The sequence below is a fragment of the Pipistrellus hanaki genome, assembly GCF_964339955.1.
Source record: "Pipistrellus hanaki genome assembly, chromosome: 11".
NCBI classification, from domain to species: domain Eukaryota; kingdom Metazoa; phylum Chordata; class Mammalia; order Chiroptera; family Vespertilionidae; genus Pipistrellus; species Pipistrellus hanaki.
The window spans coordinates 1,695,982-1,710,425 of NC_140513.1; the positions used below are offsets into that span (position 1 = coordinate 1,695,982).

The 14,444-nt window shown below is 65.0% G+C and overlaps 4 protein-coding genes across 8 annotated transcripts in view; 3 read left to right on the plus strand and 1 right to left on the minus strand.

Annotated features, from left to right (window-relative positions):
- RPL7A (ribosomal protein L7a) lies at positions 1–3,177 on the minus strand. Its single transcript, XM_084899322.1, is given in 9 exon segments — positions 1–166; positions 306–375; positions 643–773; positions 1,049–1,128; positions 1,299–1,439; positions 1,689–1,838; positions 2,138–2,258; positions 2,883–2,898; positions 2,900–3,177. Coding segments are annotated over 9 exon segments (1,077 nt in total). The 5' UTR covers positions 3,163–3,177; the 3' UTR covers positions 1–61.
- GBGT1 (globoside alpha-1,3-N-acetylgalactosaminyltransferase 1 (FORS blood group)) overlaps positions 1–14,444 on the plus strand; it is a 134,816-nt gene that overhangs the window by 86,392 nt on the left and 33,980 nt on the right. The window lies entirely within an intron of this gene.
- Positions 3,068–9,117, plus strand: MED22 (mediator complex subunit 22). 3 transcript variants are annotated; one of them, XR_014796371.1, is made up of 5 exons: positions 3,068–3,202; positions 3,706–3,857; positions 5,386–5,466; positions 6,090–6,544; positions 6,597–9,117. XR_014796371.1 is itself a non-coding variant. In XM_084899339.1 (5 exons), exons 2-5 carry the CDS (start codon positions 3,735–3,737, stop codon positions 8,512–8,514), a joined length of 603 nt encoding a protein of 200 aa, XP_084755465.1. In that variant the 5' UTR covers positions 3,068–3,202; positions 3,706–3,734; the 3' UTR covers positions 8,515–9,117. The 3 variants fall into 3 exon arrangements, 2 of the variants coding, with proteins under 2 accessions (XP_084755465.1, XP_084755466.1); XM_084899339.1 differs by having other exon boundaries at positions 6,090–6,298; positions 8,325–9,117; XM_084899340.1 differs by having other exon boundaries at positions 3,083–3,189; positions 6,090–6,298; positions 8,325–9,117.
- On the plus strand, positions 9,738–13,917 carry SURF6 (surfeit 6). Of its 3 annotated transcripts, none has more exons than XM_084899323.1 (5): positions 9,738–10,283; positions 10,792–10,995; positions 11,518–11,606; positions 12,630–12,830; positions 12,908–13,917. In XM_084899323.1, exons 1-5 carry the CDS (start codon positions 10,190–10,192, stop codon positions 13,397–13,399), a joined length of 1,080 nt encoding a protein of 359 aa, XP_084755449.1. In that variant the 5' UTR covers positions 9,738–10,189; the 3' UTR covers positions 13,400–13,917. The 3 variants fall into 3 exon arrangements, with proteins under 3 accessions (XP_084755449.1, XP_084755450.1, XP_084755451.1); XM_084899324.1 differs by having other exon boundaries at positions 12,914–13,917; XM_084899325.1 differs by having other exon boundaries at positions 12,923–13,917.

Consider the following 14,444-nt stretch of genomic DNA (forward strand, 5'->3'; position numbering starts at 1 on the left):
TCCAAGACGCTGGCTGAGGAGAATTTTTATTACTTTTATGTACAGAAACAACAGTGCACACTTAGCCCAGCTTAGTGGCCAGCTCCTTAGCCTTGGCCTTCTCCAGCTTGGCGATGCGAGCCACCGACTTTGGACCCAGCACGTTGCCTCCCCAGTGGCGGCGGATCTGCAAGGACAAGAGCAGGAGTTAGTCTGGCCCTGCGGTCGGTCCTGCTGATGGCCCGGCTCATGCGGAGCCAGGCTATTCTCTGGCCAAAGGCCTGATTCCCCGAGACGGTGCTGCCCACAAAGCGCTTCTCACTCACCTCATCGTATCTGTCGTTGTAGTTGGTCCGGATGGCCTCCACCAGCTTAGCCAGAGCTCCCTTGTCTTCCCTGACGAGACAAGAAATGAGGCTCAGACTCTGGACCCTCCCAGAGAGCCTTGTTTGCTCCAAACAGCAAGCCTTTTGCCTCAGACACAACATGACCACACGGCTTATTCAGGTGAAGAAATTCGTAACCATCATCGGCAAAGGTTCGGCTAAATGTATTTATTCCTTTATAAGCTAGAACATTTGCGCTCTTAAGATAAAATCCAGAGAGAGGAAGTGAACGGGGGCAGAGCGGAGGTGGGAGTTTGGGACGGAGCTGCGTACTTACGAGTTAACCTGTGTGAAGGCGACAGTGGTGCAGGTCTTCCTGTGGACGAGGCGGCCCAGCCTGGCTTTCCCCTTGATGATGCAGTAGGGGACCCCCATCTTCCGGCACAGGGCGGGCAGGAAGACCACCAGCTGGAAGACAGCATTAGCTCAGCGTGCATTCTGACCAGAAGCGGGATTTAAGTTAGCTGGGCGGCAATTGCTCAGGGTTAAAAAGCTCATGTGTTTGCACTTCAAGGATGAATTCAGTGAGAAATTCACATCATTGCAAGAGCCACAGACAAGCTGGATCTCCGTCATCCTGTCAGCCCGCTCTGGCCTCTGTCAGGCTCAGAAGTAAGCTTTCCCCGTAGGGACTGACAGAGGCCCAGTCCAGTTCAGCAGCCAGTGCCCACAAAGCCACGTACCTCGATGGGGTCCACGTCGTGCGCTATCACCACCAGCTGCGCCTTCTTGTTCTCCACCAGCGTGGTGACCGTGTTCACCCCTAGAACACAGCCAGTCTGCGTGAGCAGGGCCTGGTGCTGTTCACAAAAGCACCTCTACAGGCAGGGCCCCGCTGTGCCTCGGGGTTCCTCTTCAGTGACTACAGATGGAGAAGCCCACACCGGAGTACTGACGCCTGCCCGCCACCCCCACACAGGAGACACCCATCACCTGCTCGCAGGACAGGAGGCCTCTTGGTGGGCACATCCCCTTTGCCGGCAGCTTTTTTCTCGGCCCGGGCCAGCAGCCGCTGCTTCTTCTCCTGCTTGGTCTCGGGCCTGTACTTGTGGGCCAGCTTCAGCAGCTGAGTGGCTGGGGAGAAACCACCGCTCAGGCTCGTAGGCTAAGGGCTACCCGTCCTCACTTCACGCAACAAGGGTTAGGTGCGAGGTGCACTTCCATGCACACAACCCTTCAGTTCTGCCACCTTCAGGGTCTGGAAACTAACAGGGAGCCCCGAATTCCAACAAACCCGTCCACTGCGAATTACCCAAGTCAAGACGGTAACCATGGCCTTGGGCGGGAACTCCCTCAGCGCTGGCTGGAAGCCACACCACCTACCTGTTTGGCGGTCCAGGGCCTGGGTGAACTGGTTAATGGCAGGCGGCACTTTGAGCCGCTTGTAGAGAATAGCCCTTTGCCGCTGCAGCCGAATGTAGCGGGGCCACTTGACGAAGCGGGTGAGGTCCCTTTTGGGCTGGATGTCCTGTCCTGCGAGGCAAAGGCCAGCGCTGAGCGAGGCTCGCTCACCTGCTTCCCGTCTGGGGCCGCCAGAGCAGGTGCATCAGCGATCTTGGTGGTTCAGCGTCATCAGGTCGCAGAGCAAACGTTCTCACATCATCTGCACGGCCGCCCCTCCCAGGGGGCAGGTTAGGAACGGGGCCCAGCTTACAGCTACAAAGTGGCAAAAGGAGGATCCCCATCCCTCCACGCCCACTGGTGAGGGCATCACCCGTCCAATAAGGCCGCTTTGGGCTGGCAGCCCTGCGTCCCGCCCCCTTCTCACTCACCAATGCCGAAGTTCTTGGGCCTCTTCTCAAACAGGGGGTTGACCACCTTCTTGGCCTCCTGCTTCTTCACGACAGCAGGGGCCGGAGCCACCTTCTTCCCCTTGGCCTTCTTCCCCTTCGGCTGGGCAGAGGAAAGCCGGGTAAGCCTCCGCCCAGCAGCTCCTCCGGAGGCGCGGGCTCGGGCTGGCCGGACCCTCCGGGGCGGGGCAGGGCCCCCGACTCACGCCTACGCGGCGCGGCGGCGAGCCCGGCCCCCGGCTCGTGCATCAGCGATCTTGGTGGTTGGGACGTCCTCACCATTGCTCAGATAGCAAATATTCTTTCACATCATCTGCACGAGCCGCCCGGCGCTGCCCCAAGGCTGAGGCCAGAGCTCTAGGATGCGGACAGCCGGGACGGCCCCGTCCCACAGCGCTGCACCCCCAACACTGGGACAGCGGTCCCCTCAGGAGTCCGCCTCCAGAAACAAAGACCGACTCGGAACCCCTCGCCAAAGGCCCCACCCCGGGGCAGGCTCCAGGCCGCATCCGACCCAAGCCCCGCATTGGCAGCGCTTGCCCGGTCCTCCTCCCCCGGCCCGGACGCCGGGGAATCTATCCCGGCCCAATGCCCTCTGTGCCAGGCCCCGCGGGGCTCTCCTCGCTCCGGGCGGTGGAGGGACCCCCGCGCGACCGAGTCCCGAGGAGGATGGCAGCGGATAGAGCCCAGGCCCGGCGCCGGCATGCCGCATCACAGAAACACTCACCATCTTGGGCGACGGGAGAAGAGAGAAAGAAGAGGGAATTGTGGGAAATATGTATGCGACCCCAGCGATCGCGAGAACTGGAGCCTGCGCGGGATTTCAAATTTAAAGCGACAGTACTCCTTCCGCCGGCCCTTCGGTAGGGGGCGGTGCCTAGAGCAGAAAGGGATGGGTCTGTGAGATCGGAAGGGGCGTGGATATGGCGGCGGGTCACTCTGGTTGCTGAGAGGCGCCAGGGAGCCGGCCCTTCCCCGGGGGGTCGCTTGCTCGTCCTCGAGTCCATCCTGACCAGGTGCCCGCCGGGCCCGAGGTCTGCGGACAAGGTGCGGGCGGTGGAGTGGCGGGACGGGGCCGCCGCGTGCTGAACCCCAGAATGGCGCCGAGACCGTGGCTTGGTTCCTTTGGCCGAGCGCTGGGCGCAGGGAGGGAGGGTGGTCCCGACGAGACCCCGGAGCGGGGGGGGGGGGGGGGGGGGGGCTGCTGCGGGGCCCGGCCTAGACCTGGGGGACGGACGGGGTTGAGTCCGATCCGCTGGGGAAAGAGGCGGGCAGCGATGGGGCGGGCAGCGGCGGGCGGCAGGAGGGGGCGCTCCTGCAGGCCTCTGGAGGACGTGTGTGGCCGGCCCGGGAGAAGCCTGGGCTGGACCGGGACAGGGTGTTGCGGGCTTGCCCAGGGTCCTGGGATGAGCTCTCCCCGCAGCGCGGTGTGCGAGTGGTTGCACGAGTTCGTTTGGCAGGAAGGGAATCCCCGGAGAGCTGCACGTTCTCTGGGCCAAGGAGGGTGGGCGACTGGGGATGGCTCTGGCTACATCAGACTCCGGCCCCAGGTGCTGCCTGCACGAACCGAGGCCCCGCCATGGCCCAGCAGAGAGCCCTGCCCCAGAGCAAGGAGACGCTGCTGCAGTCCTACAACAAGCGGCTCAAGGACGACATCAAGTCCATCATGGACAACTTCACCGAGATCATCAAGACCGCCAAGGTGGGTGGGGCCGCCGTCTGCACCTGCTGGAAGGGACAGCGAGCCCAGGACCGCCCTGCTCTGGTCCCTCGGTCACCGAGCACCCTGGCCAGGGGGATACAGCTGCAGTGGGCCCTTGCCCCCATGTCGGGGGCGCTGGGGGGCTGGACGATGACAGGTCAGCAGACACACAGGTCCCCGTGAGGCAGCTATAGGGGACTCCGTCCGGATTGCCAGGCTCAGCCCCAGCGGCAGGCCTGGCGGAGGTTGAGCCTGGTCGAGTCCTGGGGCCTGGTGAGGACTGGATGGGTTGGTCTGTGCAAAGTGGTTACCCCGGGCATGGTAGCTAATTCCAATGAGTGCCACGGTGAAGGGGAGCTGGGGAGGCCCCTCAAGGCGGGGGTGAGCCATCAGCGGAGCCCGTCGGCTGCATCTTTGCATGACGTTTGCAGACCTGGGGACTCAAGTCCTCAGGAGGGTGAGAGCCAGCATCGCTCAGTGCTCTGCATGTCAGACTGTGTCCGGGGGGTTACTGTCCCATTTAATCCTCACAAGACCTTTTGAAGAAAGTACCATTGTCCTCTCCATTTCCAGAGAAGGAAACAAGTTCAGAGAATTTAGTAATTTGCCCAAGACCATTCTGCTAATAACTGGCAGAGCCAGGAGGTCTGGCCCCTAGCCCTGATGCCAGCCCGCACCCTGGCAACGCCCCTGGGAAGCCCTGTGCAGTGGATGGGTGGGTGGGGGCAGTTAATACCCTGGACTGGCTCCTCGTTTACCGTCTGAGACACACTGAGCAGTTCACTTCCTGTCCCGCCTCAGGTTTGCCCACCTGCAATCTAGGGGTGGCTGTCCAGGCTTCTGTGAGGAATTTTTTGAACTTACATTATTTTATTTTATTTTATTTTTTCCTCATCTGAGGGTATTTTTTTCATTGACTTTTAGAGAGAGTGGGAGGGAGAGAGACAAACATTAATATGAGAGAGACACATTGGTTGGTTGCCTCAGGATTGAGCTTGCAATCAAGGTACATGCCCTTGACTGGAATTGAACCCAGGACTCTTCGGTCAGAGGGCTGATGCTCTATCCCCTGAGCCAGGTCAGCCAGGATCAAGGGCTTAACACGGAGCCTGGCACCCAGGAACTGCTCCGTAAACGGTCACTTTAAAAGGTCCTTGTTGCCCTGGCCAGGGCGGCTCAGTGGGACCCCAGTTTGATTCATGGTCAGGGCACATGCCCGGGTGGTGAGGTTTGGTCCCCGTGAGGTGTGTGTGAGGGGCAACCGGCGGATGTTTCTCTCTCCCTCTGAAATCAATAACAAGGTATTTTTAAAGAAATCATTCTCTTTACTATCTGTCCCGTTTACTGAGTGCCCGGGCTGGTGACAGTGTCTGCACGGAACAGGGCTCCAGGCTCCACCCCCCAAAAGGCATGACAGGCCCTCCCTGCGCCTGGCGCACAGTCAGCCTGCAGGCTCCCATCTGTCCTCTCCTTGGAGTGTGCTGTGCAGCCGCTGGGCCTGTAACGGAGACGTCCCTGTCTGTCCTAGATCGAGGACGAGACGCAGGTGTCCCGGGCCACTCAAGGCGAGCAGGACAACTACGAGATGCATGTACGCGCTGCCAACATTGTAAGTCACCAGGTGCCGGGCCGGCCCGGGCTCCCGCCCGGGGTCCCGGTGTGGTCTCCTGGGAGGAGGGCTGTCTGTGCAGCGCGAGGGGCGGGCTGTGCGGTGCCTGGGAAGGGTCGGCTCTTCCTTGCTGACGAGAAAGCTCCTTGGATTCGTCACGAGAGCAGAGGCGAACGGGACCTGCGTGTGGTCCCTTCTGACGTCACAGAACAAGCACATCCGTCACTTCCGTAGGTGTGTGCCCACGGGTGAGAACACAGGAAAAGCTCCCACAGGAGCCGCCAGCTGGCGGGGAGCTGCCCCCGGGAGCCTGGGGTTCTGAGGCGGAATGTGCGTGCACAGCCTGTGTGAGGAGATCACACCGCCAGCTCCGTGCCAGGGGCCCAGCGGGGTGGGGTGGGAGCTGCTGCCACCTGCCGGCTCCCCGGAGCCGCAGTCGGGGTGCGGGGCGCTGTGGGCCCTGCCCTCGGAGCTTACCTCCTGGCTCTCCTCCTCACAGTGGCCCTGAGGTCAGGGCCGTAGCCCCACTTTGCCGATGGAAACGGAGGCCGTGGCTTGCCGGCATCCCGCCCGGGGAGACGGTGCCGCCGCGCCCTCACCGGCCTGCTCTGGCCGTCCCGCAGGTCCGAGCCGGCGAGTCCCTGATGAAGCTGGTGTCCGACCTCAAGCAGTTCCTGATCTTGAACGACTTCCCGTCGGTGAACGAGGCCATCGACCAGCGCAACCAGCAGCTCCGGGCGCTGCAGGACGAGTGCGACCGCAAGCTCACCGCGCTGCGGGACGAGGTCTCCATCGACCTCTACGAGCTGGAGGAGGAGTACTACTCGTCCAGGTACCGATAGGCTGCACCGGCCGGGCCGCGGCCCCGGGCTCGTTTCCGAACCCTGCCTGGTCCCAGCAGAGCCCGGGCCGGTGTCAGCGCACCTACCAGTCAGAGCGTGCGACCAACAGACACTTCCCGCCCACCGGGCCCTGGGCCCTGGGGCGAAACTCAGAACTTCCAGGCTCGGGAGGCCAGCGCCAGCGCCAGCCCAGGGTCCCTGCCTCTCTTTGGACCTGCCTGTCTGAGGCGGGGCTGGTTCCTCACGGCCGCTCAGCTCTGCCCAGGGTGCCACTGCTTGCCCACCGAGGTTCCATGTGGGCATCAGCCGGCGCCCACGCTGTGCGGGTGCGGGGTCCTGGGAAGGAGGGGGGAAATCCCAAGGAGCGGGGGCTCAGCCTTGACCCCAGAGCCCCCTCCACGCCAGCCAGGCAGTGCGCAGGGATACAGTGTGGGCGGCCCATCACCCAGCCCCCGTGGGATCCTGAGACCTGAGGCCTTTGGGAAATCCCAGTCCTCGTGTAACTGCGGGGGAACCGAGCCTGGGAGCCTTGTCCTCCGTTCCCGTTAGCCCGTCCGCAGACATGCAGCCGGGCCCCTGGCGCCCCCCCAGAGCGGTCCCTCCCGGGCAGGTTCCCAGCACTCCTTGCTGCCCCGGGGGAGCCATGCAGGGGCCACGGAGGCCCAGAGCCAGCGTGCCCTGTGGTCTGGGGCTTGGTTCCCGGCCTTGGGTTCAATGTCACCTGCACGGGCCTGCCCAGTGTGGCCTCTGTGGGAAGGGACATTATGTCACTGCCTGGCTGGAGTGGTTCTAGACTTTTCCAGAATGTCTGGGCCGCCTCGGGTCCCTGAGACCCATCGGCTCAGCAGACTGGTGGAATTGCCTCCTAACACACCAGCCTTTGCAGAAGGGTCCCGAGTGGGTCCCCATCTCGGGTGGTCAGACCCTGCTGGGGACATGGCCCGGTCACACTGGTTTGGTGCCCGTCATCCCTAAGGGCCAGGGTCTGGCCTGAGCGGCTACAGGGCAGCGATTTGCCCTGCGTGCCTCGAGGGTGAGGCCAGGAGGAGTGGACCTGCCCAGGTCACTCAGCGCGGCCTGAGTGCTAGGCTTCCACACCTGCCCGTCAGCGTCTGGCTCACCCACAGGGGTCCTGGGCCTGCCTGGTGGCCCCTCTAGCATCCAAGTTCCTCCCTCATCCGTGATGCCCATGCGGGCTGTGTACCCTCCCTGCTTACCCCCTGGCATGCGCCCACCTGAACCCCCAGTGCTCAGCCCCCTCCACCCTCTGCAGCCCCGCTCGCCCACCTCCTCGCTTGCTCGGCCGCTTTCCACTCGTTACTTTCTATTTGTCTGCCTCTCCCTCTGCTGTCCTCCGGCCACTGCTCTGAGACCAGGGAGGTTTCTGAGACTGAAAGCGGAGGGTGGAGCGAGGGAGCAGCCACAGGAGGGCAGGGTGGTCGGGAGAAGGGCCGTCAGCCCCCAGACCCCGTGAGCTGTGCTCTCCCCTGCACCCTCACCCACCTCCACAGCGTGATGGGGGGGGGGGGGGGGAGGGGGCGCGGCAGGACGAACACCAGGGCCTCTGTTCCTGTCACCGTCCAGGCTCTGCCCCAGCCAAGGCAGACCCAGAAATAAGACGGGGTCTCTGCCTCAGGATTCTTGCCAAGTGTAGGAGCCGGAGCCACGGGCTCTGGATGCTGGCTGCCACTACGGTGACGCTGGCCACGCCCCGCACAAGATGGGGTGGCAGCAGGGGCTAGGACAGCCAGGTGATTCTCAGACAGGGCGACACCTGCCAGATCAGCAGAGGGACCTGCTGGGGCCACACAGACCTGCATGGGCTGGTCCCGGACAGCCCCCGCCCTTTGGGGTTCCCATGTACCTCCCACTCAGCCAGACCTGCTTGAACGAGGGCCCACCAGAGGGGAGAGGCAGGTGGGTCCGGTCTGTTTTCTTAACTCTGCTCCTGTGTCGCTTTCCCTCCCTGCGCCCCTCTGCCTGCTGCTGTCTCCCGGGCCTCTGGTGGCGGAAAAGCTCCAGTCTCTGCGAAGCTAACGATCTGCCTCTGTGCGAAGCTTACTGGAGGCTGGACCTCGACACAGACGCTGCCGATGGCCTCACGGCCCCGCTGCAGGCCTCCCCAGAGCCCAGCGCTGGCCCCCTGCAGGCCGCCGCCGCCACCCACTCCCACGCTAGCGGGCCTGGCCCCACGGAGCACGCCTGAGCCTCCGCTCTCCACCAGCCCCTGGGATCTTAGCAACAAAGCCTGGCGCCCCGCTCGGCCTCGGCTTCCGCTGGGGAGCTGCTGAGGCCTCCTTGGGAATCCCAGGGAGCCCACCCAGGAGGGTGGATGGGAGCAGTTCCCCCCGTTTCCAGAGTGGCCCACTCTCCTGGAGTCCCCTCTGCTCACTGCCTTCCGGGCTGCTGGGTGGAAGGAAGTCTAACAGCCGGCAGACAGGACGCTGGGACAGAGCCTGCTCTTAAAGTGGGAGGGGGCTCTGCGTGGACAGCCCCAACCAAGGCCACACCAGGCCCCAGGCAGCCCCCAGGCAGCCACCAGGCCGCCTCGCCCCGAGTCCCTGCAGAGCTGGGGCGGGGCCTGGCTGGTTCTGCGGCACACGTTCTGGTGGTTCGCCTTTTGTGGAGACTGCTGAATAAAAACAGCACGCCTATGGCTCTGCCTGGTTTTTCTGTGCTCACACCTGACCGCCTGGTCACCTTGACCTCCCAGTGGCTGGGGTCCTGGCTGCATACTCCCGCCACCCAGCACCGCCTGGGATCTAGATCCTTGACAGGAATTAATGAATGAAGCGCTGAATGAATGAAACACTGCCAGGTGTTGCATGTTGTGCCACCCCGGCGCCTGCACTCTGGTCCCTTCTAGTCCTCACTGCACCCAAGTCTGTTGTCACCGGTACGTCAGGGAGGAGTGGCCACGGGTTTGGAAGGGGATGACGGGGCCACTGAGCTGGGAGGCAAAGGGCAGGAATCCCACATGGAGCCAGAGGCCCAGTGCCCTGTGCCAGGTCAGCTGAGGAAGGGGGCAGGGGCTGCAGCCCTGGGCCCTGTCAGACATGCTCCATGAGGGAGGCCTCGTCCTGGGGTGTGGAGGAGGTGGCGAACTGCCCACCATCCCGCCTCAGGAGTGGGGGGACGCAGCTGACCCATCTCAGGTCCCAGAGACCGCGGCCAAGCAGAGGCACCAGAGGGGGTGGCTGGGGAGTTGCTCCCCTTGGCCTGTTCCCCATCGGCAGGATGGTGGCCACCTCTTCCCGCAGCGTTTTATTTATTTTTTCGTTCTTTTTTTCTTTTTCTTCCCGCAGCGTTTTAACTGGGGAAGTAACTTGCACTGGACCTCGAGGGGAGAGAGATTTCAACCACCAGGAGTGCGGGAGTGGGGGAGGCGGGAGGGAGCATTCCCCGCGACCGCCCTACCCACATCGACTCAGCGCCCCTGAAACAAATAATGAGGGCGCAGTGTGTGCCTTCTTCCCCCGTCCGGTACACCGAGTGCTGGGACCCGCCGGCCCCTGCGAGGCGCACAGTCCTATCCGAGCCGAGGCGGCCTGGCCAGCCTCCACCGGGGCCCGCGCCCCCTACCGCCGCCGGAGGCCACGCCCACGCCCATAATGCAATGCGCTCCGCCCCGCCCCGCGGCCTTTTCTGGTGGAGTCAGGCATGTCCAATCCAGCTCCGCGCGGTGCGACTCGGCGCTCGACTGGCGGCGTCTGCGCACATGGTGTTCCGAGCGAGCTGCGTCGCGGCTGCGACCTGGGCTGTTCGGGTCGCGCCGGCGGGGAACCGGGTGTGAGTCGCAGGGAGACCGGCCCGGACCTGGGACGCTGCCCTCGCGTGACCCGGAGCAGCACCCCGAGTGAGCCCCGCCCGAGCCTCCGGCCATGGCCTCTCTGCTCGCCAAGGACGCCTATCTGCAGAGCCTGGCCAGGAAGATCTGCTCCCAGCCCAGCCCCGAGCCGCGCCAGCGCAAGCCGGGTAAAGCGCAGCCCGCGCGGGACCGGGAGGCCTTCGGAAGGGGGCCCCTCCCTGCGCGGCCTGCACCTCGAGGAGCTTTGGGGGGGCAGGGGGCTAGACACGTGTGTGCGTGAAACGAGCATGTAACACACTGAAAGGAAATCCAAGTGATGTTTCGTGTCCCTGGTGGGCGGGCATGTCAGCCTGGGGTGCGCGGGTTTCAGCGCCTCTGCCCCCCAGGGTCTCTCTTGAATGGCCGTGTGATGAATGCCCTTGAGGCGAAGTCTGTATGTGAACCCAGCACGCAGTCTCACCGCTGGGTCTCGCGTGGCACGTTGACCAGGGTTTTGATTCGTGTGGCCAGTCTAGGGAGTTTGTGTTCTGAGCCCTGCGGATAGCATCCCGGGACCCTGCATCCTGGTTCCCTTGGGCATCCTTTTGGGATCAGAGCCTGTGCAAGCCCTCCTGCCTGTTGAATGGGCCGCAGAGATGGGGACAGACAGCATCGCTGTCTCGCTTTGTTTTCCAGGGGGCAAGACTCAAGGCTCGGATGCTGCCGGACCCCCAAAAAGGAAGAGGAAGCGAGCCCAGAAGAAACCCCGGGAACAGGGGGAGCAGGCCGAGGAGCCCAAGGCCCGGGCCCAGGGGGAGAAGCCCCAGGCAGCTTCCCAGGCCAGGAAGCCCCTGGCAGCCAAGCAGGAGAGGGCCTCTGGCTCCCCCGGGGTCCCTGCAGGTGAGCTCCCCGCAGACATGCTCCCCTCTAGTCATAAGAAAAGGTGTCGTCAGGCACTGCGGTAACTACCGGGGACTCCCCAAAGGCGGGCTTTCAGAGGACAGATCACAGAGGCTCTGGGGGGATGGGATCCCAGGATGTGCACGGTGGTTCCAGGCCGAATGGTGACGGGGATCTGGGTCCCGGCAAGGCTGTGAGGACCTGGAACAGCTGGGCTTCAGGGGTGTCGCTGCCTCAAGCCTCTGAAGGGGCGTCCTGAAAGCTGACTTGTTCAGGGGCGCACAGGCTTAGAAGCAGGAAAAGTGGAAGATGGGTTTGGCCTGTAGGAAGCGTCTTATCCTAACACGGGAATGTCCTGACCCTGAGGGTGCCGGGCCCCTCCAGGCTGAGGTGGTGGTGTCAGAGTGGGACTGTCTTGCGGGTCCATCAGCGGCCACCAGGGGAGGCGGTGCGTGAGGCTCAGGCCTGGGAGCTGGGCCCGGGCGGGGAGTCTCCCTCAGCCCTCTGGTCCCTTCCTTGCAGGCCGCCCCACCCCGGAGCCTGACTCCCTCTTCGCGCTGGACGTGCTGCGGCAGCGGCTGCACGAGAAGATCCAGGAGGCCCGGGGCCAGGTAGGCGGGGGAACGCGGTGCGGGGAGCAGGAGGCGGCTGCAGTGCCCCCCTCTACGGGCACACAGGGCTCCATCTGCCAGAGGTCGGCGTTCTTGTCCTGGGAGCCTCAGTCCCCAGCGTCGCCTGCCTTTTGCCTCCGGGACGCCGCCTTTGCTGAACTCACGGTGGCGCTGCGGGGCGTGGGGAGGTCGGTGCAGCGTGGGCAGGCGGGCCGGGCTGAGGGGACCTGAACCAGCCTCCGCGTCTCCGAAGGGCACTGCTGGCCCTGACTCTGACTGTCCTTGTGCTGGGGATTCCCCCCCCCTGGCCTCTCGCTGTGTGGGGTCAGCCGCCGGCTTTCCGCACTGCCCTGGGGCAAGCCCAGAGCCGGTTCCTAGAGGTGAGTCCGCTCCAGGCCCTGCCTTCCTGCCGGGGGTCTGGGCCCTCGTGTTGGCCAGGGGGTCGGCGGGTAGCGGGTGGAGGGTGAAGGCTGTTGGGCTTGTCACAGAGCAGTGCCGTGGTCTGAGCGGACACCGGTGCTGAGGTGGCCTTGGCCCCCGGGTCTGCACAGCGGTGACTGGACTGGGGTGACTGCACAGGGGTGGACTGGACTGGGGTGACTGCACAGGGGAGGACTGGACTGGGGTGACTGCACAGGGGAGGACTGGACTGGGGTGACTGCACAGGGGAGGACTGGACTGGGGTGACTGCACAGGGGAGGACTGGACTGGGGTGACTGCACAGGGGAGGACTGGACTGGGGTGACTGCACAGGGGTGGACTGGACTGGGGTGACTGCACAGGGGAGGACTGGACTGGGGTGACTGCACAGGGGAGGACTGGACTGGGGTGACTGCACAGGGGTGGCCGGCATCTGCGAGGCCGGTCACGGGAGGATTTGGGAAAGTGAGTCTGTAAAGCTCCCTGGTCATTGCCTGGGGGTCCCCTTGTCCTGCGCGGGGCTTTCCTCCCGAGCCCCTGCCTGAGCCCCCGCGGGGCGGGGCGGGCCGGGAGTGGGGGGACAGTGACCGGCTTTCCCTCCAGGGCGGCGCCCAGGAGCTGTCCCCCGCGGCTCTGGAGAAACGGCGGCGGCGGCGGCTGGAGCGGGACCGGAGGAAGCGGAAGCGGAGGGAGCTGAGGGTCCAGGAGAAGGCGGCCCAGGCCCGGGGGCCCGCGGAGGCTGCGGCGCCGGCCCCCGAGGCACCGGGCCCGGAGGTGGGGCAGGCGGCGCTGCTGTTCAACAAGGTGAGGCCGGCCGGGCGGGCGGTGCCGGGGCTGCGGGGGGAGCGGCGGGGGCGGCGGTGACCGGGCCCTCCCCGCAGGTGGAGGCGGCGGAGGAGGAGGCGGCGGCGGCGGCGGCGGGCGGCCCGGCCCAGCGGCGGCGGGAGCGGCGGCGGCGGCTGCGGGGCCTGGCGCCGCTCACGGGCAGGAACTACCGGCAGCTGCTGGAGCGGCTGGCGGCGCGGCGGGCGCGGCTGGCGGCGCTGCGGGAGCGGGACGAGGCGGCGGCGCGGGCGCAGGAGGACCGGGCGCGCTGGGCCTCCGCCCTGCACCGCGCCGAGGGCGTGCGCGTCCGCGACGACGAGCGGCTGCTGCGGGCCGCGCTGCAGCGCAAGGAGCGGCGGCGGGCGCAGCGGCGGCGGCGCTGGGAGCGGCGCGCGGCGCACGTGGTGGGGACGATGCAGCGGCGGCAGGAGCTGCGCCGCCGGCACCTGCGCCGGAGGCGGGCGGCCCGGGCCGAGCGGCGCCTGGACAAGGCCCGCAGGAAGGGCCGGGTGCTCCCGCAGGACCTGGAGCGCGCCGGCCTGGCCTGAGGGCGGCCCCGCCCGCACCCACCCCCGGGGAGGGCGAACCAGTGGGCGCCCGCCCTCTCTTGTGAAACCGGGAGCTCCCCTCCCCCCGGGGGGGTTCAGGCGGAGGGGAGCAGTGTGGAGGCCCGCGAACTTGGGGCGCTGGGTCCCCCCATCCCTGCCGCTGCCCCGGAGCAGGAAGGAGGCCTGGTGGCCGCCCGCTCCGTCCAAACTCACTTGGGAGACAAACGCCCAGCGCCTGTGGCCCCGGGCGCCAGATGGAGCTGCCGGCGCGTCACGGGGCGGGGAGGGGTGGCCCCAGGCGGGACGAGTGGGCTGGTTCTGAGTTTACCTGTAAGGTGACCGTTAGAATTCGAGGCGGACATGCACGTTAAGAGCCCTGGGAGGGAGGTGAGCTGAAGGCGGTGGAACAGCCCAAGCCCGCAGGCGGGGGCATGAATGCAAGTGGAGAAACTCGGTGGGTTCGGTGGGAATGTGGATTCTATTCCGGTGAAGCTGTTAATAAATTCTTTCTTTATATATATTTTATTGATTCTTTACAGAGAGGAAAGGAGAGAGAGAAACATCGATCAGCTGCCTCCTGCACACCTCCTACTGGGGATGTGCCCGCAACCAAGGTACATGCCCTTGACCGGAATCGAATCCCAGACCTTTCAGTCCTCAGGATGACTGGTTTCGGCAATAAATTTTTTTGACAAAACCCCAGCGATGAGCTGTGACTGAGGGAAGCTGGGTGGCCGTGCCATTGGACAGGGACTCTGGCGGAAAGCGCCCTGAGGGGTGAAGGCTCGCAGTGCCAAAGGGAGTTCCGCCAGCAGCCCTAACCTGGGCCCGTACAGCTTCCGGCTGCTGAGCAACAACTGCAGGGAGACCACCGTTCTCGGAGGAGAGGTTTAACATCTCTTAGGAGTTCGTACCCGGCAGACAAAGCCGGTGGGTGCGGGCCGTCTGGTGGCCGGTTCGCGGGTGTGCTCACAGTGGATGGAGACCTCCCCGCCAGGAACTGCTGGGAGCCCACCCCCTTGCATTCCCAAGGGTGCCTGCAGAC